Source organism: Hyperoodon ampullatus (assembly GCF_949752795.1).
Source record: "Hyperoodon ampullatus genome assembly, chromosome: 18".
NCBI lineage: Eukaryota > Metazoa > Chordata > Mammalia > Artiodactyla > Ziphiidae > Hyperoodon > Hyperoodon ampullatus.
This window is the reverse complement of record NC_136931.1, coordinates 13,260,303-13,281,933: the sequence shown is the minus strand read 5'-3', so window position 1 is coordinate 13,281,933 and position 21,631 is coordinate 13,260,303. Positions and strand designations below refer to the sequence as shown.

Here is a 21,631-nt window from a genome sequence, read left to right as displayed (position 1 = left end):
AAAACCACACTACTATATGGATTTATAGATATAAGATAGTATAAAACAAGCCCAGGCATGAAAAATACCAAATTCAGGAGAGGAAGGGTGCAGAGGTACACATGAGGCTTTGAATACAGAATTTTTTTTTTTAAGGAAAAAAAAAAAAAAGAATTCTATCAAAAAGTCAAAGCCAAGATTTGTCAGATCTGGGTGGTGAATGCACGGGTCTTTTAAAAATTATTCTGTGCACTTCTCAGTATGGTTAAATATTAAAAAGTGAAATTTCTTCCCATCATACGCCAGATCTGATTAGAGAACAACCAGTTCTGATGAGACGTGAAAGGCCCAGAGCCGAATCCAAACCTGATTCACCGGTGTATCCTACACAGCAAGAAGTACAGAGCAGATGCTAAATATCTACTGAATTACACACCATCCACCTAAAAACACAAAACCAACCAAAATCTCCCAACAACTAAGAACATATTAGCACCGCGGGAAGTTCTCTAACCAGCGCCATACTGGAGCAAAGCTTCCCAATCAAAGTGGGGAAAACACAAATCCCTCCAGGCCTGGGGCTGAGCAGCGGTGCGTCGGCTGCTCCCCCACCCCCACCCCCACCCCCCGCCCCAGGCCGTGAGCAGCCTGGTCCTAGACCTCCCGTAATCTTCCCAAGCTTTGTCACTCAGATTTCAACCAATGTCCGCTCCAGGCGGGAAGATGGCTCCCACTTAAAAGAATAAGAGGCGCCGGCGGAGAGTGGGGCCGACCTGGGTTCAAATCCCTGCTCTGTCACATCCTACCTCTGGGACCTTAGGAGGTTCCCTATTCGACTTGCTCTTCTGTAAAATGAGGATAATAAAAGTGTTTACGTCACAGTGTTGCTGTGAGATAAAGCTGGATAGAACAATAGGTCTTTCGTTCAACTTGAAAGTGATGCATGTAGAGGGCGCTCCACGGGACGGCAGTTATTTGCAGATGATGAGTCTGAGGCTCGGCTGCCTGGAGAGCAACCCTGGACCTATGACTCCGGCCCGGCGGCCAAGTCGGCTCCTTCCGGAATCCCCGGTGTTCCTGCCTTCCCCGCCCCCACCCTCACCAGCAACCCCGAAAGAGCGGGGATTCGGGAGCCTCAGCCCCGACACTTGGGGCCGCCCGGAGCGGCCGAACCTCCTCAGATAGCCGGGTTCCAGGCCGGCCCGCAGCCCATCTCGTGAGGCGTCCCGGGGCCCCGCGTCCATGGACCCAGCCCGGGAAGTCATCCCGGAGCCAGAGGCCCAAGGTCTGGGAAGAGGAAAGCGCCCACCTCACCTGAAGCCGGAAGGACGCGGTCCGAGTCGCAAGACCGCCGGAGCAGCTGCAGTCTCCTTATAAAAACTCTCGCCGGACACCCACTTCCGGAGCAGCTCAATCCGCCAGCCCGAGTTGCGGGCTCGGCCTGCTCCTATTGGGCAGCAGTCCCAGTCGGCGGCCAATACCTTCTCTTCTTCTTTCTTTGGTCGCCACTGGCTGAAACAGCGGCGCTCTCATTGGCTGATCCTTCGTAAACGGACTAGGCGGGACCACGCTCGAGGAGGCCTCGTACAATTGGTAGAAACCTACGTCCGTCAACTCTCGCCCAAAGAGAAAAGCGGAAGAAGGGTTTTACCGCTCTTCATTTGAACTTTGTGGCGGGAGAAAGTCACAAGAGAAAGATTTCTTGGTCCATTTTGAAAAGATGAAAATATTAAAACTGTGCCTCATGCTATTTCTCCCTAAGTCTTTGGTGAAGGAGATGTCTTTATCCAAAGGCTGGTAGCTAATCCAATAATTTCAAAATGTTGCCCGCAGTGTCCCGGAGCCTGTAAAGAGGAGTGGGACAATCCTGTTCATATATTGTATATCCTCCAGTGTGTTGAAGAGCTCATGCAAAAGAACTTACCTACACGGTCTCTTCAATCCCAAACCATTGCAACCAATTGCCTGCTACTAAACTACCGTCACATCACTTGACAGCAAACATTTTTCAAGCATTTCTCTGAAAGACGAAATCTCACCTTTAGGAGGAAGACCTAAAAATCTAAACCTCAGGCACAGACTGCACACTGCCAAATTTCATTTACTCAGCTTCCAATTCTGAGTGGAACTAGTAGCAGAGGAGAGTGTAAACAACTGAAAGCCTTGGATTATCCAAATAATTGACTTTTCAATATTTTCCTCCTCCAAACCTGTCACTAAAGTGAACATTAACATTTGTAGTTTTATTTTTTCCTTTTCCTGCCCCTAAGGGAGCTTCTACTGAGCTATAGCAAGGTTAATATGAGGAAAAGGAATGTTATTTTGTAAACAAATACATATATTATGGCATAGAATGAAAAACATTTTGAGTGATTCTCACTGTTATATAAGTAACTGCATGTCCAATGCATAAAATTTAGACAATACATAGAAGCAAAAAAAGAAAAATTATCTCCAGAGAAGTCATTAGTTACTTTGTTTAAAATCGTCATCGATCTAAATGTGTATATTTAGGTATAGATGGAATTGTGTTTTAATCTCAAAATATATCTTGAATTGCTTTCCTTGTCAATGAATACATAGGCACATCATCAAACACTGACTGATTCTTTGAAAATTAAAAAAATAGGTAATATCACATGGCAAAAAAAAATTTGGACAACACAGAGGGCTGCTTAGTGAAAAATATACAGAATGTTTCTAAAAGGTTCTGAGAGTATATTCATTCATGATCCACCTAGTGGCCATGTTTACTAATTATAAGAGAAAGAATAAACACACAAGCAAGAAGGTTATAGTCTTGTCTCCAACTTCCAAAAGTTCTATATAGTTAGAGGAGAAAGTTATTGGCTGTATTTCATTTTAGGGGTGAAATTCCCATTTACAACTTTATGGGTGATTACTTAAACACCAACCCCCCGTTGGCTCACTTGTAAAAAGACTGAAAAAAAAATGCACTAAGCGCCACTTCATAGAAGAGTTGTTTAGATGGATGTCTTTTTTTTTCCTCCACCAAAAGACAAAACTAATGTGTTCCCCTAAACTACATGATAGTAACTACTTTTATGGACCTGAATGTATAATTTAAATGAAAAATTTGAAAGAACTGTCAAGGTTAAAATATGCCAAAGAAAGTTTACACTTGTGGTAAGCCTCATCCCCAGGCTCTGGGGAAAGCCATGAATTTCCCTCTACCATTAGCAGTACCTTCATTCATTCATTTTCTAGTTCATTCGGTCAACAAATATTGGAGTAGCCACTGTCCCACTCCAGGAGAGGAATGTGAAAGCAATGGACTCATAGGTGGTTTCTGAATTTGTGGCAATGTTCTAGTCTTTAACCACGGGTGGATATGTGATGTTCTTTTCCTCTGACTTAAAAAAAATTGCACATATATATTTTATACATTGCTGTACTGTGATACATATCACAATAAAGATAAGAAAAACATTATTTTGTATCTTTGAACTCTGTAGCAACTTCAGTGGAAACACTTGCCCAATCCGGGGATACTGCCTGTGAATCATGTTCTCTTGTGTCTGGAGCTTTGTGGAAAGTCTGAGAAATTTGGATCTAGAGTGGGAGGGGGAGACATTCCCAGGGAGGGAGATGGTGTAAAGAAACGGAGGAGCAGCTGATAACCTGGTGAAATAAAAGTCTGAGTAGAGGGCTTCCCTGGTGGCGCAGTGGTTGAGAGTCCGCCTGCCGATGCAGGGGACACGGGTTCGTGCCCCGGTCCAGGAAGATCCCACATGCCACGGAGCGGCTAGGCCTGTGAGCCATGGCCGCTGAGCCTGCGCCTCCGGAGCCTGTGCTCCACAACGGGAGAGGCCACAACACTGAGAGGCCCGCATACTGCAAACAAACAAAAAGTCTGAGTAGAGGAAATTACCCCCAGGATGTTGATAAAAGAGAAGGAAGGGAGAGAAAGAATATAGGCTGGAGTGATCTGCCTTCGCAACCCACTTTAGACTAAACAATGCCCTTAGGGCTGGGTTTCTGAACTCCTGTGCTATTGATATCTGGGCTGGATAATCTTTGTTGTAGGGGGCTGTCCTGTGCCTTGTAGGATGTTGATGAAGCTTCTATCCACTAGATGCCAGTGGCATGTCCACCCCACCCCACCTCCCCTGAGTTGTGACAGCCGAAAATGTCTTTAGACATTGTCAAATGTCCCCCGAAGGGCAAAACAACCCCTGGCTGTGATACATAAGGAAAATCTTTCACAAATGTTAAGTAACACATGTGGTCCATGCTCTTTAGACCAGAAAAAGCCCTACCTTTAACACAGGGCCTCCTGGAGGGCTCATATGCACAGCAATCATCAATGATCTCCTGCAACTGTGAAGGGCAATCTTTATCCACTGGCTCCTGGTGCCGGTCCACAGCCACCAGCTGGTAGATCTTCTTGCAATCACAGCCTGGCATGGAAATGATAGGATGGGAGGCTTAAAAATTTCTCTGGCACACACACATCTCTCTGGATGCTGATGGCTGGCAACGGAACTAGGGACTTTGAGAACTGAAGAAACAGGAGCTTCCAATGACCCCAATGACAAGCGCAGGCAATGCCCACATTGAAGAACAAAGCGCCCAGGACAGCACTGATGGGAATCCCTAGTCTCTTGGAAAGCGACCTAATCCCAGCACCATCTGAGTCAACTTTCACACTGGTTACCTTCAAATGGGCTTTTCCCAGTGGCGATTTCCCAGAGGACGATTCCAAAGCTAAAAGAGAACCAAGAAACTGAACAACCATAACAAGTTTCCCTTTTCCCATGCCCCTCTAGCCATTTCCAGAAAACACAATGGATTTTCTTTTTTTCTTTTTGGCCATGCTGAGCAGCTTGTGGAATCTCAGTTCCCCAATCAGGGATTGAACCTGGGCCACGGCAGTGAAAGCACAGAGTCCTAAACACTGGACCACCAGGGAAGTCCTCACAGTGAATTTTCTGATTACCACCCAATTCCATTCAACAGAGTTAAGGTGCTCCTCCCTACTGGCATTTGACTTGGACTTTCTTGTCCCGTTCATCTGAGTTAGAACTTGCATGAGAACATAAACATACCTGTATATTTCAGCTTTTATGTCATATTTATTATACACATTTTCCAGTCTCTGAGGTGAGATGTATGTGGCAGAATTGACTCTCTCTGCTTCTTTTCCTTTAGTTGGTCAGCTGACGGAAGTCTGTGTTTTGCTCAACTCAAATCCTGCAAGCTAGATAGAGAATGACTCAGGGACAGAAAGAAACAGCACCACCTCGGCTGGGGGATAGAGGGAAGGGGTTGGTGCTGCACATGATTTTCAGGGGATGGTCTTTTTCCTTTGGGATGTATTTCCAGTGGTGTCTTCTGGCTCTGTGGCTACTCTCCTGGCTGGCATCCTGGGTTCAATTTATTATGGTGTAACAACCAAGAGAAACACAAAGAGGTTTCTTCTCTATAAAATGGGGCATGAGGGTTACTTGAGGTGATGGCTATAAAGCACCTATAAGACTTGGTATGTTGTTGTTCTAGTGTTACTACGTCAGATACAGGGCTTTCTCAGTTGACGACTCAGCTCCACTGAGTGAGGGTGGACAGGGGTGCCTGGAGTCACCGATGGCTCATTTTCTCTCAGAAGCAGACAAGAAAAACACACAAGAAACCAACACAGGGGTATCCTCTCTGTTGTATCTGAACCTATAGGCAGGCTGTTACCCCACTGACCCTGCACGGTCAATGCCATGCTCTTAAAGAAGCCACAGCACAAGTCATGGTAGTGTGCATTCTCCTTGGTCCATGCACATCTGTCATCAGCACCATCCATGTGCAGAGGGCTGCCAGCCCTAAATGCAGCCAGGGATCCAAAACTAGGGGCAAGGTTAGGAAAAGGATTAGACACTTAGGTGGCTCCTTCCCCTTTCATTCACATGTTCAGTGAGCACTGACATCCTCTGACATCTGGCTCCACGCTAGCCACCAGGGGTGAAAGGCTGAACAGCACATGTTACAGTCAGGTGTGAGAAGGACCGTGCTTTGTGAACACTTATATTACACCAGCTACGGGGAAAGACATCTGAAAGGCAGAAAAGACCCGTCTGCTGTTATTCAGAGAAAGCTATCCGTGGATGACAGAGAAAATATTCTTTTAGCATTTGGGAACTGTGGACCTCGAGTTAACAGAACCCTTTTCTCTTCCATAGAAGAACCTGAATTTCAGTGGACCTTTTAGCTCTATTCCCCTGGGAAACCGACAAAAAGCTGACTGTTACCTATGCTCCTAAGTAATATTGCTGCTGATTTAAAAATGATGGGTGATTAGTAAGTTGTTTATGGACAAGAGGTCGGGGGGATGGGGACTATAAAGAGCTATAGGGGGACTTCCCTGGTGGTCCAGTGGTAAAGAATCCGCCTTCCAATGCAGGGGATGCGGGTTCAATCCCTGGTCAGGGAACCACATGCCCTGGGGTAACTAAGCTGGCACACCACAACTACTGAGCCTTTGCACCTCAACTAGAGAGCCCATGTGCCACAACTAGAGAGCCCACACACCGCAACTAGAGAGAAGCCTATGTGCCACAAGGAAGAGCCTGCGTGCCACAGCAAAAGATCCTGCACGCCTCAACGAAGATCCCATGTGCCGCAACTAAGACCCGACGCACCCAAAAAAGTAAAGAAAATAAATAAATAAATCTAAAAAAAAGAAAGAATATTGACCCCTGTGAGTCGTGAGGCTTCTAAGCCTGGATGGCCCCGCACCCACCCGAGGGGAGCCTCTTTCTGTCGCACCTGGGATGAGGGTGAGGAGAATATCTCCTGGAGGATTGTGGGGACAGGTGTGGTGTCTCTGGCTGGAGAGAAGGATTTGATGCTGCCCTGCTGGCAAGCTGTGTTGCATGATACCCTTCTAATTGCCTCCAGGTGCCAAGTGTGGGCTATGGCTGGCCTGTGAGTCTGAATGCCTACCTGGGCTTAAGAAGATCCCCTCATGGGTGTTGCAGGGACACAGAAGTGGTGTCCAGGCATCTAAGGGGAAATGGCTCTTAGCCCATCCCTGCTGAGTGCCTGGGAAGTGGTGGACGACGGGCATCAGAAGAGCAGGCAGGACTGAGTCTGTCCTGTGGTGGGTACACGGGAAGCTGTCCAGGCAGGGGAAGAGCTGAACTCAGTTCTAAGGTGAAGGCAGAGAAACGAGCAGGCACAGGCCTCTGGGAAACGTGCGTCCCTCTCCCAGCACCAAACAGTCACACAGGTCGAACTCAAAGGGCCCCTGGAAGGCCATACTCACCTTCACATTGCAGTCTTTAGTTACCAGGAAGCTCGTGCTGCTGATGTTTCTGTGGAGTTCTGCAGGTGTTTCCGAATGGTGCAGCCTGACACAACCAAAGGCAGGGAACATTAGTGACCTTTGCACAGACTTTGCTATCCACGGGTAGGTGGGAAAACCAGGATGCAGAGGAGAGATTTGACAATTGTGAGCTGTACGCCTCTGTGGTGCTCTGCCTGGGAAGCACGGAGCAAAGCAAAGGGATCAGAGGCATGGCTGGATGGTGGGACCATACCTAGGACCCTTCTGGTTGAAACAGAATGTGAAGCTGGGGTTCCCGCCAACTTAGTAAGTGGTAAGTGTTTTGGATTAATGGAGCCCCTGCCTCCCAGTTTGGGGTGTTATCACAGAGTTGGCCTTAGGTTGGGTTCTCCCAGAAGCAGATCATGAGCCATGGATTTGGGTACAAGTGATTGATTAAGAAGGTATTCCCAGGAGAAACCAGGTGAGAGAGTAGAGGAAGCAGGACAGAGAAGGAGAAGAAATCAAGCAAGGGTGTGACTTCAGGTGAAGTTCCAGGCTCAGCCTGACCCCATGGGACCTCTAGAGGATAATTACCCCCTCAGGGTTTGTTCTGCAGGAAGCAAAGGAGCTGGACTTTTGTACTCACACCTGTTGTTCAATGACTGTGGACTGGGTGGGGTGGGGGGAGAGGAACAGGGACAGGGACAGGTGGCTATAAAGCTCCTGGGCACTTTCAGCTCTCAGGGCCAAGGGGCACCAGCGCCCATGGATATTCCTCTGCAGATGGCAGCCATGAGCTGTTAGCAGCAAAGTATGCTGAGTGGGGGATGAGTGTGCACAGAAGGTAAAAAGGATCAGAGGCCACCTGGATAGGCACTAACAGTGTCTCCTACAGTCCAAAATTACTTCTCATAAAACCCACTAGTGTAGGGAGTCGAGAAGGAATAAACATTATGATTTCCAAAAAGAGCTAAGGCAGTATTTTTAAAAGTATGGATAAGTGGTATGCAAAATGACATAGTGAGAAAATTATTCTTCTTTTAATTCCAGTCTTACGCCAAGAAGAAAGTCTCAGTTTGGTGTTGGATGTCTTTAATACCTCCCTAAATCTGCTGACATCTCCTCTGCACAAAGAGAATGCCAGTCTGAATTGCAGACCTTTGGGCAGGAGGCATCATGCAGCCAGAATTTAATGACATTGTTTTGGTTTTATTTGTGGTCACCTATTTGTGATAAGTGATTCTCGTCTTCAATTTATGGTAGTAATAGAAAGTGTCCTTTTTTAAAAAAAAAACTTATTTAGGTTTTTAAAAAGTGAGCTGATTAAAAGGAAAATATTAAGTAAATAATACTGGCATTATTGTGAATACGGTAATAACCATGTAAGCGGTCTGTGAGTGACTAACCTTTGGGGGCCCTTGGGCTAAAGGAACCATAGACTATGTGTGAGCTTCCAGATAAAATACAAGACACCCAGCTCATTTCTAATTTTGGAAAAATCAATACTTTTTTTTTAAAAAGTACTAAAAAAGTATTATGGTTTATATGAAATTCTATATATCTGAAATTTTAGTAAAAGTATGTCTCATGTAATATCTGGGATATACTTATACTAAAAAATTGTTCATTGCTTATCTGAAATTCAAATTTAACTGGACATCTTGTACTTTTATTTGTTAAATCTGGTAACCTTAAGACTAAGGCTTGTCCAGTTCCACAACAGCAGCCTGGATGTTAAATTCAACCCTCAGTTCTGGGAGCTGGTGCTCACTGGATTAAGCCACATTTCCCCCTTTTGTCTCAGGTGTTACAGTCAGAGTTAAGCAGTAAAACAACTTATGGAAGGGAAGGCTACCTGGGGCTTCTGGCCTCTTCTCTCCTTATCTCTGGGACTATCAGTAAAGAAGACAGACTCATTCCGTTCTTCTTGCTGCCCTCTCCCCCACCTGGTACCTGTATAAGCCTCTGTTTGCCCCCAGGACCAGGATGATGCACTTGGCAAGGGTGAGGTCCTTTTCCTGATCTAGCAGTTCCCTCAGGGTCCTAAGCTCACAGTACTCCATGATGATGGATAACTGAGGTGGGGTCACTGATGGAAAGGAGCCAAACACTATGAAGACCCAGCCCCACTCAGAGGGCCTACTCTCTGCAGCCCACTCCACCATCTCTCTACAGAGACAGACTCGCCTCTGCTATGTTTCTCCATCTCCATCTCACGCAGTTTGACTCCTTGAACGGGTCCAATACCCACAGAGTCTTTGTGGGTATTCTTTGTGGTGTCTGGCATGTCGGAATTCTACATTTCCCTTAGTTATTTGAGTAATGTCTCCCAGACTCAAACATATATCCCAGGAGGACATACAGTGCTCACGGGGAGCTGAGTAAATATGTATGGAAGGAAGAAATGAGGCACAGACTGCAGGGGCTGGTGAGGGGAGCTCAGACAGGAAGTCAAGGGCATGGGCCTGAGATGCAAGAACTGACACACACAGAGTGAGTCAGTCACCTTGGCCGTCACCCAGGAGGATTAACATCACTGGAGGTTTTCCTTTAGACTGGGATTCTATGCTCCAAAGTCAGGTCGCCTGAAGCTGTGGAGAAACTTCCAGAGAGGATAAGATGGGAGTTGCTCTGTCCTCTCTGTAGCAAGAGCAGCAAAACAGAACCAGCAGGAGAGGCCATGCTGTGAGGGAAAATGCAGCCACATTAAAAAAATTAAAGTAACAATGAACCTGAGGAGTGAGGTTCTTGGTAAAGGGGTAGGTTAATTTAGCTTTTAGATTCACTCTACACTAATGATCAACGTTAGATTCCTTGTTTGGGTCAGTCAGCTTTATAACATTTTATTGCAACAAAACACACCCATCACCCAGGTCAGCATCTGAACAAGCATTTCCTTGGTTCCCAGTGAACCAGCAGGAGGAGATACGGTCGCATTAGTGCAAACCAGCCCTGGGGCTGAAGCCAACTTCAAGCCTTCTCCTGAAAGAAGATGGGAACCTGCATCTTGGGATGTGAAAAAATTAACGTTGATAAAAAAGCACTGTAGATGTTACCCTTTGAGCTGTTCTTTAAAAATGCAATGCATGGGGCTTCCCTGGTGGCGCAGTGGTTGAGAGTCCGCCTGCCGATGCAGGGGATGCGGGTTCGTGCCCCGGTCCGGGAAGATCCCACATGCCGCGGAGCGGCTGGGCCTGTGAGCCATGGCCGCTGAGCCTGCGCGTCCGGAGCCTGTGCTCTGCAACGGGAGAGGCCACAGCAGTGAGAGGCCCGCATACCGCAAAAATAAATAAAAAATAAAAAATAAAATAAAATAAAATAAATATGGGAATTAAAAAAAAATGCAATGCAGTAAAACACAGAAGACATATGACGGACCACCAAAAGCATACCCAGTCCTAGAAGCAGCCTTACCTGTTTCATCAGTGCAAATCCCAAACATATGCAGGATGTTGGGGGAATCAAATTTCTTCATGGTTCTGATATCATTATTGAAAGTATGCCTCACTATTCTATGAGAATAGAAAGGGAAATCAGTATTTCAGGATTGGGAGGTCCTTCAGAGAACACTCAGTGTAGTGACCATCTGTGTATATGTGGGGTGTGAGGGATCGTCAGCATCTCCCAGGGGTGAGTATAGGTGTATACAACCTGTTCTGAAGAGTCATCTGGTAATTCTTAGTCAATTTAATATACGCATACCCTATGATCAATCAATTCCTCTCCTGGCAATATAGCCCAAAGAAATTCCCATACAGGTCCATAAGGGGATACTTAAGGCAGCATTATTTTTGATGCGGGAAAGTTAGAAACAGGTTGTTTTCCATCCCTGAAAAAAAAGGCAAAATGTGGATCTCCACCATGGACAGCAGTCAGAAAGGACTACAAGTACAGTACATGATGCTGAGTGAGAATGGTAAGAAAAGTAGGCAGCAGACATATAACACTACCATTTGTGAAAATTTTAAATGCACACACACATAATGACGACATACATTTTGCCAGAACACATACAAACAAAACACTTTATTGTCTGTGGAAGGGATGGGAAACTAAGAAACAGGAATAAAAGGAAATACATCTTTTTTTTTTTTCTTCCTGGCCGCACCTTGCAGCTTTCGGGATCTTATTAGTTCCTTGACCAGGGGTTGAACCTGGGCCCACGGCAGTGAAAGCGCCAAGTCCTAACCACTGGACTGCCAGGGAATTCCCAGGAATACATCTTTAAAAATATCTAAATACATGAATAAATAAGAGAAGTTTCCAGAATTGATGTTGGAAGACATGTCTTTAAGTCTAGACGCTGCTCCTTAATAGCGGAGAACAAGTCATTTAACCCTTTGGGGTCTGGGTTCCCCTATATCTAAATATGGAGACAATATGCTTCTCTCCTTGTGGAGTTATAGAGAGGAAGTAACTTGGGGGGTTACAGAGAGAACTCTGCACAACAACTTACCCAATGTCTCTGGCCTGGGGTTTGTTGAATACTTTTATGGCCACTGGAGATTTGCGGTATTTTCCTTCATAAAGTGTGCTGAATTAATTTTCCTTTAGCAGCATCCAATCGGCTTCTGGAAGCTTCTCCTTCTTAATCTCCTTGACTTGATCTTCTGAGAGCCCCTTCTTGTGTTTCTGTGGGACTGACATCATCCCTAGGAGAGAAGGTAATAAAGAGTCAATAAGCTGAGGAGGGTGTGTGTCATAAGGGAAGCAGCATCTTAGCAACATGTGAATGGGAAGCCCTACACCGTGAACCAAAGCTGGCCCTGCCTGGAGCTTCTGATTGACTCATCCCAGAAGCGAGGTCCCAGTGCTTCTGAGTGACTGGTACAGACACATCTGGACGGTTAAGAGAAATGTCTCATGTACTTCCTTTCCCTCCTCCTCAGATCCTCCCTGTCTCCAGCCTACACCCCCATCTCAACCCATCTCTCTCATCTACTCTTACTGCCACACAGCTTGGCACCTGAGCATTTGGCATCTTGTCGAGTGATTTCAGTTCTAATAGGTATATACGTAGTTCAAGCTCAGTAACCCCCCTGCTGTTCTGTGCTCACGTCTCTCTTTTCTCTCCCTTCCTCTAGGCCGTGGCTGGGAGCTCCCGGAAGGCAGGGTCTTTCTCTGCATCTTAGTTTCCTCTATGTACTGGCTCCAGCATAAAGCAGAGACTCACAGATGTGTAGAATGGATGAGCATTTTAAATTTGATTTGAATTTCTTCTTGGAAATTCAGCAAATGACTTGAAGCTTTGAAGCTACCTAAAGGAAGTTGTCAGCACTCGGACAGGTGCTAGAAGATATCTGGCTGGTCAAGAAGTTCCCTTCAAAGGCTATTCCAGGGACAGAAGCCTGGGCCAGCCATGAGCACATCCCCAAACCTGTGGGCTGCTTCCAGCCATCCAGCCCAGAAAATGGACAAGGGTCGGGGTGGGGTGGGCTGGAGTTCCTAGCAAACTAATGACTTCCAGTTTGGGGCAGTCAGAAGCAGCAGGGCACGTGATAACTCACAGCTCCTCAAGGTTTCGATGGTTTTCTTTGTGCTGTTTTCCAATTGCCTCAATAAAGTTCCTATGGTTTCATTTTCTGCAAGAAAAAGAGCAGCAGATACTCAAAAATAGAAATGCGCATTAAAAGCACACCGGGAGGGCTTCCCTGGTGGCGCAGTGGTTGAGAGTCCGCCTGCCGATGCAGAGGACACGGGTTAGTGCCCCGGTCCGGGAAGATCCCACATGCCGCAGAGCAGCTGGGCCCGTGAGCCATGGCCGCTGAGCCTGCGCGTCCGGAGCCTGTGCTCCGCAATGGAAGAGGCCACAGCAGTGAGAAGCCCACGTACCGCAAAGAAAAAAAAAAAAAAAAAAGCAGCACACCGAGATACCCTTTTTCATCTATCATATTCATTGCAGTAGGAATGATTACTGCTCACAAATATTCAGCTCTCCACTTCTAAGCACACAGGAAGTGCCCCGAGGCATGGCTGTGTGCCTTGCTCTGGCCAAGAAATTAAGTGAAAGAGATTTCAGGAAAGTCTGTGTCAACATCAAAGTGCCATAATATTGAAACATCCTGGAAGAACAGCTACCTTGGAGAGTCTCCTGGACTTTCCCTGAATGAGAAATAGACATTTCTTTCTTTAAGACACTGAGTTGTTTGTTTGTTTGTTTGTTTTGAACCATAGTATAATCTAACCTATCCTGATTTATATATCCAGAAATGTTAAAAAATTGATCATACACTACATAGGGTGGCCAACCATCCTAGCTTTCTCAGGACTGAGGAGTTCTGAGGATATGGGACCTTCAGTGCTCAAACCAGGAAAATCACAACAGACCATCTCAGACATGGTTAGTAGGAGTGATATTTCTACAACCTGTGTGGAGGGTAATCTGTCAACCTGTATCAAAATTTAAAATGTCCATACTCTTTGACCCAGCAATTAGACCCAGTAACTCTACTCCTAGGAATTTTCCCTAAAGATATCCTGAAATATATACAAAGATGCTCACAACAGGACTATTTACAATAGTGAAAAACTGTACACAACTTAAATGCTCATCAACAGGGAGATGCTTAAATATATCTGGTCCATGTTTACCAAGGAATATGAGACAACTCTATGGGCATATATACAGAAGAATATTCAAGGTTATTTAATGAGAAAAGCAAGAAGGAGAACAGTGTGTTTAGCATGCAACTGATTATACAATAACAACAACAACAACAATAACAACAAACAACAAAATATAAACTTAAATCTCCAGAAGGCTATTCAAGAAACTGGTAAGAGAGCCTGTGTCTTGGAATGGAACCTTGCTGTCAAGGATGAGAGTGGCAGATTTATGTCTCATGCTGGGTCCTTTTTGTACCTTTTGAATTTTGTACTACATGAATGTATTACCCAATAAAAATGTTTTTACAAAATTGCAGGAAGTAAATCCTTTCCTCCAGGTTGATGACACCAACGGGCCACTTCCACCAGAAAGTGGACCAATGAAAACTCTGAAGACTAGAAGGCCTGCCCTTTGGCTGGATCAGCCTCTGCACCGCCCCCAACCTCACTCCAGCCCAATTCCTGACTCTCTTTTTCCTTGGCAGCAGGTACTTGGTTGGGGGATTAAAAATGCCTCACTTTTCCTCATCCAGAAAAGAACCCATTTTGCCCACAGGTCTCTTCCATATCTGGTTTATCCTGTTTGAGTGTCTCCTGCTGACCTGACTGGGGTCCCTGTGGGGACCAACCTCCACATCAAGGTGGCAGAACAGTTATCCCTCTGAGTTCCATTACCTGGAAGGTTCATCCAAATGTCTTTCACTGTCCCCTTAATTCCTCTCCCTCCACCCACAATCCTAATAAGAGGGAAGGATTTGGAATTCATATCACCAGGATCTGCAAAAGTGTAAAGAGGTCATGGGTCCATCCTTCCCTCTCTTCCCTCTTCTGGTGGTCCCTGGCTCTACTGTCATCCCCCAGTCCAACCTTGCCCGTGTCTAATCCCTTTAGAGCATTGCCCTCTGCCGAGTCCAATTCGAGCCACTCTAATTCAAGCCACTGTCATCTCTTACCTAGCCTCTAAAGTGGTCTCCTAACTGGGCTCATACTTCCACTCTTTTTTTTTTTAACTTAAAAAAAAATTATTTATTTATTTATTTTTGGCTGCGCTGGGTCTTCGTTGCTGCACGCAGGCTTTCTCTAGTTGTGGCGAGCAGGGGCTACTCTTCGTTGCAGTGCGTGGGCTTCTCATTGTCGTGGCATCTCTTGTTGTGGAGCACAGGCCCTAGGCGTGCAGGCTTCAGTAGTGTGGCACACGGGCTCAGTAGTTGTGGCTTGTGGGCTCTAGAGCGCAGGCTCAGTAGTTGTGGCGCACGGGCTTAGTTGCTCCGCGGCATGTGGGATCTTCCCAGACCAGGGCTCGAACCCGTGTCCCCTGCATTGGCAGGCGGATTCTTAACCACTGCGCCACCAGGGAAGTCCCCATACTTCCACTCCTGCCTCCTGGGGTTTTCTGAATTATTGTTCCCAATTCTTCACTCCCATGTAGTAGTATTATACATCCACACTCTGGCCACAGCCTCATAGTGGGCACCCCACCCTCCCTGTCCCTTCATGTTGGGCTTGCCCGTATGACTTGCTTTGGATGCTAACGGATGTGATACAAATAGAGTCTTGAAATGTGCTGGCACTGTTGAGCTTCCCTTCTTGCCATTCTACCTCGGAAAGAACATTCTCCAGGTACTCATTGCTGCTTCAGCCTTGGCTCCAGAATGAGACACGTGGAACAGACCCAAACTGGACCTGGTGCCTAAAGGCCAGCCCAGCCAAGCCTACATGAGATCAGGAGAACCCCAGCAGATCCACAGATCTGTGAGCAAGAGAATTAATTTTTAAGCCTCTGAGTTCTGGTATGGTTTGTTATGCAGCATTAGTGCAGCAGTAATTGACTAATACATATCCATTTGCCATACAGCAGCCTGGGTGATTTTCTTTTCATACAAATCAAATCATGACAGGCCCACATTTAAGGATCTACTTTCACTGACTTCTAATGACTCAGAATAGAATCTCAAATTCTTTTTTTTTTTTTTTTTGTGGTACGCGGGCCTCTCACTGTTGTGGCCTCTCCCGCTGCGGAGCACAGGCTCCGGACGCGCAGGCTCAGCGGCCATGGCTCACGGGCCCAGCCGCTCCACAGCATGTGGCATCTTCCTGGACGGGGGCACGAACCCGTGTCCCCTGCATCGGCAGGCGGACTCTCAACCACTGCGCCACCAGGGAAGCCCTAAAGTACTTTTAAACAAAGTTAATCTCAACAGTTCTATTCCAAGAAGGTAATTGGTCTGGAGCCCAAATCCGGTTTAAAAGCATGAGTAAGAAACTAGCAGAAGCCAAACCAAATAAGCAACTAATTGATACATTTTTGTTGTTGCCTTAGAGTTATACTAATCTAACAAGAGAAGTAACAGGTATTAGGGCATGCCTAAAAAGACTCAATGGGTCTCAGGCTGCCCAGCTATTCGCAGTTGCTAAGCAGATAGCTTCAAGGCCATTTCTTGGGATTCCTGAGGGCAATAAACTATATACCTTTCTCTGGTCCACCGGAGACAAAGGCAGATGTGAAAATGTTGCCCAAGGGACCTTGAGGATTTCAGCTTCATAGCTCCAAGCTTCAGTTATCTTATTGCCAGCCTCATCAAAAAAGCCATATCTCAGAAACAACCAATCAAAAGATAATCGGAAAAAATATCCCACTCATCAAAGCAACAATTTAAAACAATACATTTCGCAGGAAAAGTGATAACGTGGTATGAGGAAAACCACAGAAAACAAAGCTTCAAGAAATGGAGAGGTACTTCCCTGGAAGAGAAGTGGTTAAGACTCCATGCTTCCACTGCAGGGAGCTCGGGTTCCATCCCTGGTTGGGGGACTAAGATCTCGCATGCCTCCAGGCGTGGCCACAATAAAAACCAAAAAAACGGAATGGAAAGAACTGTTATTTTTCTGGCTGGGAAGATTAAAAATGACAAACCTGGCAATCCTTTCCAAAGGTAAATCCAATTTAATGCAGCTCCAATAAAACTCGCAATGGCACGTTTTGGTACTGAAACTAAATGATCCTCAAGTTCATTTGAAAGAGGAAATGAGTAGGGATAACAAGGATTTTTGTAATAAAAAAGGACTTACCTATAAGATATTAAAATTATAATTACTAAAATTGTTTAGGGCTTATTAAGTATAGGATAAAGATACCAAAAGGATGAAAGGGAATATAAATACATATATACTTTGACTCAACAATGTGAATTTCTAGGAACTTGTGCTGTGGAAAAGCTCATATGTGTACAGATAGTTGGATACTAAGGATGTGCATTGAGGTGCTATTTGTAATATGTAAAACTGCTCACAACCTTGATAAGGATATGTTACTTGCAGAAAAACAAGGAGGGGTAAAGGTCACTAATTTTAAAAGTGAAAAATCTTAAAACGGTAGTAACAATATAAATCCATTGAGAACTCTAATGCCATTTCCTCCTCCCCTCCGAAAAATGCCATCTTTCCTGATGAGACATTTTAATAAGGTTACTCTCCTTGTGTCTAAGATGGGCCCCCAGAAAAGGAAGAGGGCATTAATCATCAAGATCTGGAATCATCTCCCTTGGCAATGTCCCACTGTCTGGATTTGTCTGTCTGGGGCTGCTTGGCCAATCCTTCTGAGCTGGGTTCCCGAGGCCCTTCCACAACGACCTCCACCCGGAGCCCACCCCTTTGCCGCGCCTTCTTTAGCTGGAAGCAGTCGGAGACACGAGCGGGCGGCTCCACCCTCAGAGCCGAGGAAAGAAAACCAACTCGGTCCTGAGTTCCAGGAAATGGGACCGTGGGTCACCCCCACCTCCCACCGCGGTTCTCCCCTCACTGGCCAGGAATCTGGCTGCGCCCTTCAGCCCCGCCGCCTCCGGGGACCGCGTGCGCCCCGGGACGACTGCCAGACTCACCCTCGTCCTCCTGAGGGCGTCCAGTCGGTCCTTGCACAGTTCCAGGCAGACACCTCGGCTTCTCTTCTCGGACGACTGCCTTCCTCCCGGGCGAGAAGTCTGCGAACGCGAGACCCTGGGGGAAGTGCCGAGTCCCCGTGCCGCGCGCCCTGCGCTCCGCTGGCGGAGCGGGACTCACCCGACGCCGGCTGCCACCGGCCGGATGTGTCCCTTCGAAGTCAAGCGACGTTCGGCTCACGGCCCCTGAGCCCGGCCCCTCCACGTGTCCCCAAATCAGCTTTATCGGTGGCTGTTTTTGCCCTGAGCCAGCTAAAGGACTGGGTGTCGGACAGGGAAGTGTGACCCGCCTTCTCGGAGCTTTCACAGGGCTCTTGTAGCCAAACCCCAGGCTCAGGGTGCATTGGTTCCCTAGAACCTCTTTCCATCTGGTTCAGAGCGAAGGATCCTTCCTTCCTCCTGGTATTCTCCCCTTGCCCTTTCCACACTCCCCCACCTTCCCCAAATTTCTCAGTAATTATTTACAGAGTACTCCTGGGACCAGGCCCTCTGCTTGGGGCCGGAGATTCAGAAAAGAATAAGGTCCCAGGAAACTATTATAACCAGGACACAGTATGGGAAAGATTAGATGAGCAAAAAACAGAGCTAGAGAGGTGCTTGTGTCTGCTTCTCGGTGCTTGAAAATATTGGGGTTGGGGGAAGGGAGTGAAGGAAGAGACACACTTAAGCTGGGGTGGGGGGAGGGTTTGGAAATCAACTTCCTCCTCTAAGGTCATTGCAGAGCTTTCTGTTTTGGTACGAGTCATGTTTTATTACAGTTAGCTGTGTCCCCAGCTAGAAAGTCTGAGGAATGACATTCATTAACTCATCAGGCTGTTTCCTCTAAAAGGACAGAATTGGATTGTATGAGAAGACTTTTTGGATAGGGAAGACCTGGGTAGAGGATGTCTGGGGTGTTTATTCATTTATATTCTCCTGCTATTTTCTCCACCTACTGCATCATCAGTTTTCTTCTTAGGTCAGGTTCCCTAGTAGCAGAGTCCAAAAAAGAGAATCAGGTACATTGTGATTTATTGAAGGAAGGCTCTCAGGATAGAGGGTAGGATAGGGCAGGGGGAGAAAATAGCTAAGCAAGGATGCGGTCTCAGTGCAGACTAGCTTCAGCCAGATTCCATGGGGAGGTCTGGAGCAAGAAGCTCTGGAGCAAGAGGCAGCTTCTGCTCTGGATAGATCAGAAGTTAGGTCACAAGAAGTCTTAACAAATTGAAGAAGATTGAAATCATACCAAGTATTTTTTCTGACCACAGTGGAATGAAACTAGAAATCAATAGCAGAAGGAAAACTGGAAAATTCATAAATATGTGGAAATTAAACAACTCTTGAGCAACTATCCTGTCAAAAAAGAAATCAAAAGAAAATTAGAAAGTACCTTGAAACAAATGAAACACAACATACCAAAACTTAGGGGATGAAACAAAAGAAGTACTGAGAGGGACGTTCACAGCAATAAATACCTACATAAAAAAGAAGAAAGGACTTCCCTGGTGGCGCAGTGGTTGAGAGTCCGCCTGCCGATGCAGGGGACACGGGTTCGTGCCCCGGTCCAGGAAGATCCCACATGCCACGGAGCGGCTGGGCCCGTGAGCCATGGCCGCTGAGCCTGCGCGTCCGGAGCCTGTGCTCCACAACGGGAGAGGCCAAAGCAGTGAGAGGCCCGCGTACCGCCAAAAAAAAAAAAAAAAAGAAGAAAGATCTCAAATAAACAACCAAACTTTACACTTCAAGGAACTAGAAAAAGAAGAACAAACTAAGCCCAAGGTTAACAGAAGGAAGGAAATAAATATTAGAGCAGAAATAAATGAAATAAAAAACAGAAAAATAATAGAAAAAATCAGTGAAACAGTTTATTTTTTAAAAAATAAACTCTATAAACCCTTAGCTACACTAAGAAAAAAAGAGAGAAAATTCAAATAAAACGAATCACAAATAAAAGACATTACAACTGATGTCACAGAAATAAAAAGGATCAAAAGAGACTGTAATTCCCTGGAGGTCCAGGGATTGGGATTCCAGGCCTTCAGTGCCAGGGGCCCGGGTTTGATCCCTGGTTGGGGAACTAATATCCCACAAAGCCCTGCAGCATGAGCAAAAAAAAAAAAAAAAAAAGAGAGAGAGAGAGATTGTGATGAACAATTATATGCCAACAAACTGGGTAACCTAGAAGAAACAGATAAATTCCTAGAAACATACCACCTACCAGGATTAAATCATGAAGAAATAGAAAGTCTGAACAGACCTATAATTAGTAATGGAGACTGAATCAGTAATCAAAAACCTCCCAACAAAGAAAAGCCCAGGGCCAGATGGCTTCACTAGTGAATTGTACGAAACATTTAAAAATGAATTAGTACCAATCCTTGTTAAACTCTTGCAAAAAATTGAAGAGAACACTTCGAAGCTCATTTTATAAGCTCAGCATTACCCTGATACCAAAGCCAGACAAAGATATAAGAAAAGTACAGGCCAATACCCCTGCTGAATATAGATACAACAATCCTCAACAAAATACTAGCAATCCAAATCCAACAACACATTAAAAGGATCATACACCATGACCAAGTGGGATTTATTCCTAGGATGCAAGAATGGTTCAACATATGAAAATCAATTAATGTGATACACCACAGTAACAGAATAAAAGATAAAAACATATGATCATCTCAATAGGTGCAGAAAAAGTATTTCACAAAATTCAACACTCTTTAATGATTAAAGACTCTCAACAAATTAGGAATAGGAGGAAATTATCTCAACATCACTAAGGCCATATATTACAAGCTCACAGCTAACATCATTCTCAATGGTGAAAAACTGAATGCTTTTCCTCCAAGATCAGGAACAAGGCAAGGATGTCGACTCTCACCAGTTCTATTCAATATAATAATAGAAGTCCTAGCCAGAGCAGTTAGGCAAGAAAAAGAAAGAAAAGACATCAAAATAGGAAAGAAAGGGGGCTTCCCTGGTGGCTCAGTGGTTGAGAGTCCGCCTGCCGATGCAGGGGACACGGGTTCGTGCCCCGGTCTGGGAAGATCCCACATGCCGCGGAGTGGCTAGGCCCGTGAGCCATGGCCGCTGAGCCTGCGCGTCCGGAGCCTGTGCTCCGCAACGGGAGAGGCCACAACAGTGAGAGGCCCGCGTACCGCAAAAAAAAAAAAAAAGGAAAGAAAGAAGTAAAGTTGTACCTGTTTGCAGATTACATGGTCTTATCTATAGAAAACTCTAAAGACGCCATTTAAAAAGCCCACAAAACTGTTAGAACTAATAAGTGAATTCAGTGAAGTTGCAGAATACAAAATCAACGTAAAAAATCAGTTGTGTTTCTATACACTAACAACAAATTATCTGAAAAGGAAATTAGGAAAACAATGCTATTTTCAATAGCACCAAAAAGAATAAAATACTTGGGAATAATAAATCAACTAGGGAGGTAAAAGACTTGTACACTGAAAATTACAAAGCACTGATGAAGGCAATTAAACAATATACAAATAAATAGAAAGACCAGTGTTCATGGATTGGAAGACTTAATATTGTTAAAATGAGCATCTACCCAATGCAGTCTATAGATTCAATGCAATCCCTATCAAACTCCCAATGTCATTTTATAGAGAAATAGAAAAACAATTCTAAAATTAATATGGAGGGACTTCCCTGGTGGTCCAGTGGTTAAGACTTCATGCTTCCACTGCAAGGGGTGCAGGTTCAATCCCTGGTTGGGGAACTAAGATCCCTCATGCTGCATTAAATTAAATTAAATTAAATTAATATGGAAACACAAAAGATCATAAATATCCAAATCATTCTTTTTTAAATTTATTTATTTATTTATTTTTGG

The 21,631-nt window shown here is 45.4% G+C and overlaps 1 protein-coding gene across 1 annotated transcript; it reads right to left on the bottom strand.

Moving 5' to 3' along the window:
* Positions 1 to 1,389: 1,389 nt before the first annotated feature.
* On the bottom strand, positions 1,390 to 15,326 carry MLKL (mixed lineage kinase domain like pseudokinase; the record flags this gene model as incomplete). The annotated part of the gene is given in 12 exon segments (XM_079724029.1): positions 1,390 to 1,595; positions 4,260 to 4,400; positions 4,658 to 4,707; positions 5,049 to 5,155; positions 5,159 to 5,200; positions 7,253 to 7,337; positions 9,209 to 9,344; positions 10,670 to 10,767; positions 11,712 to 11,794; positions 11,798 to 11,907; positions 12,763 to 12,837; positions 15,230 to 15,326. Coding segments are annotated over 12 exon segments (1,230 nt in total).
* Between the last annotated feature and the right edge of the window lie 6,305 nt (positions 15,327 to 21,631).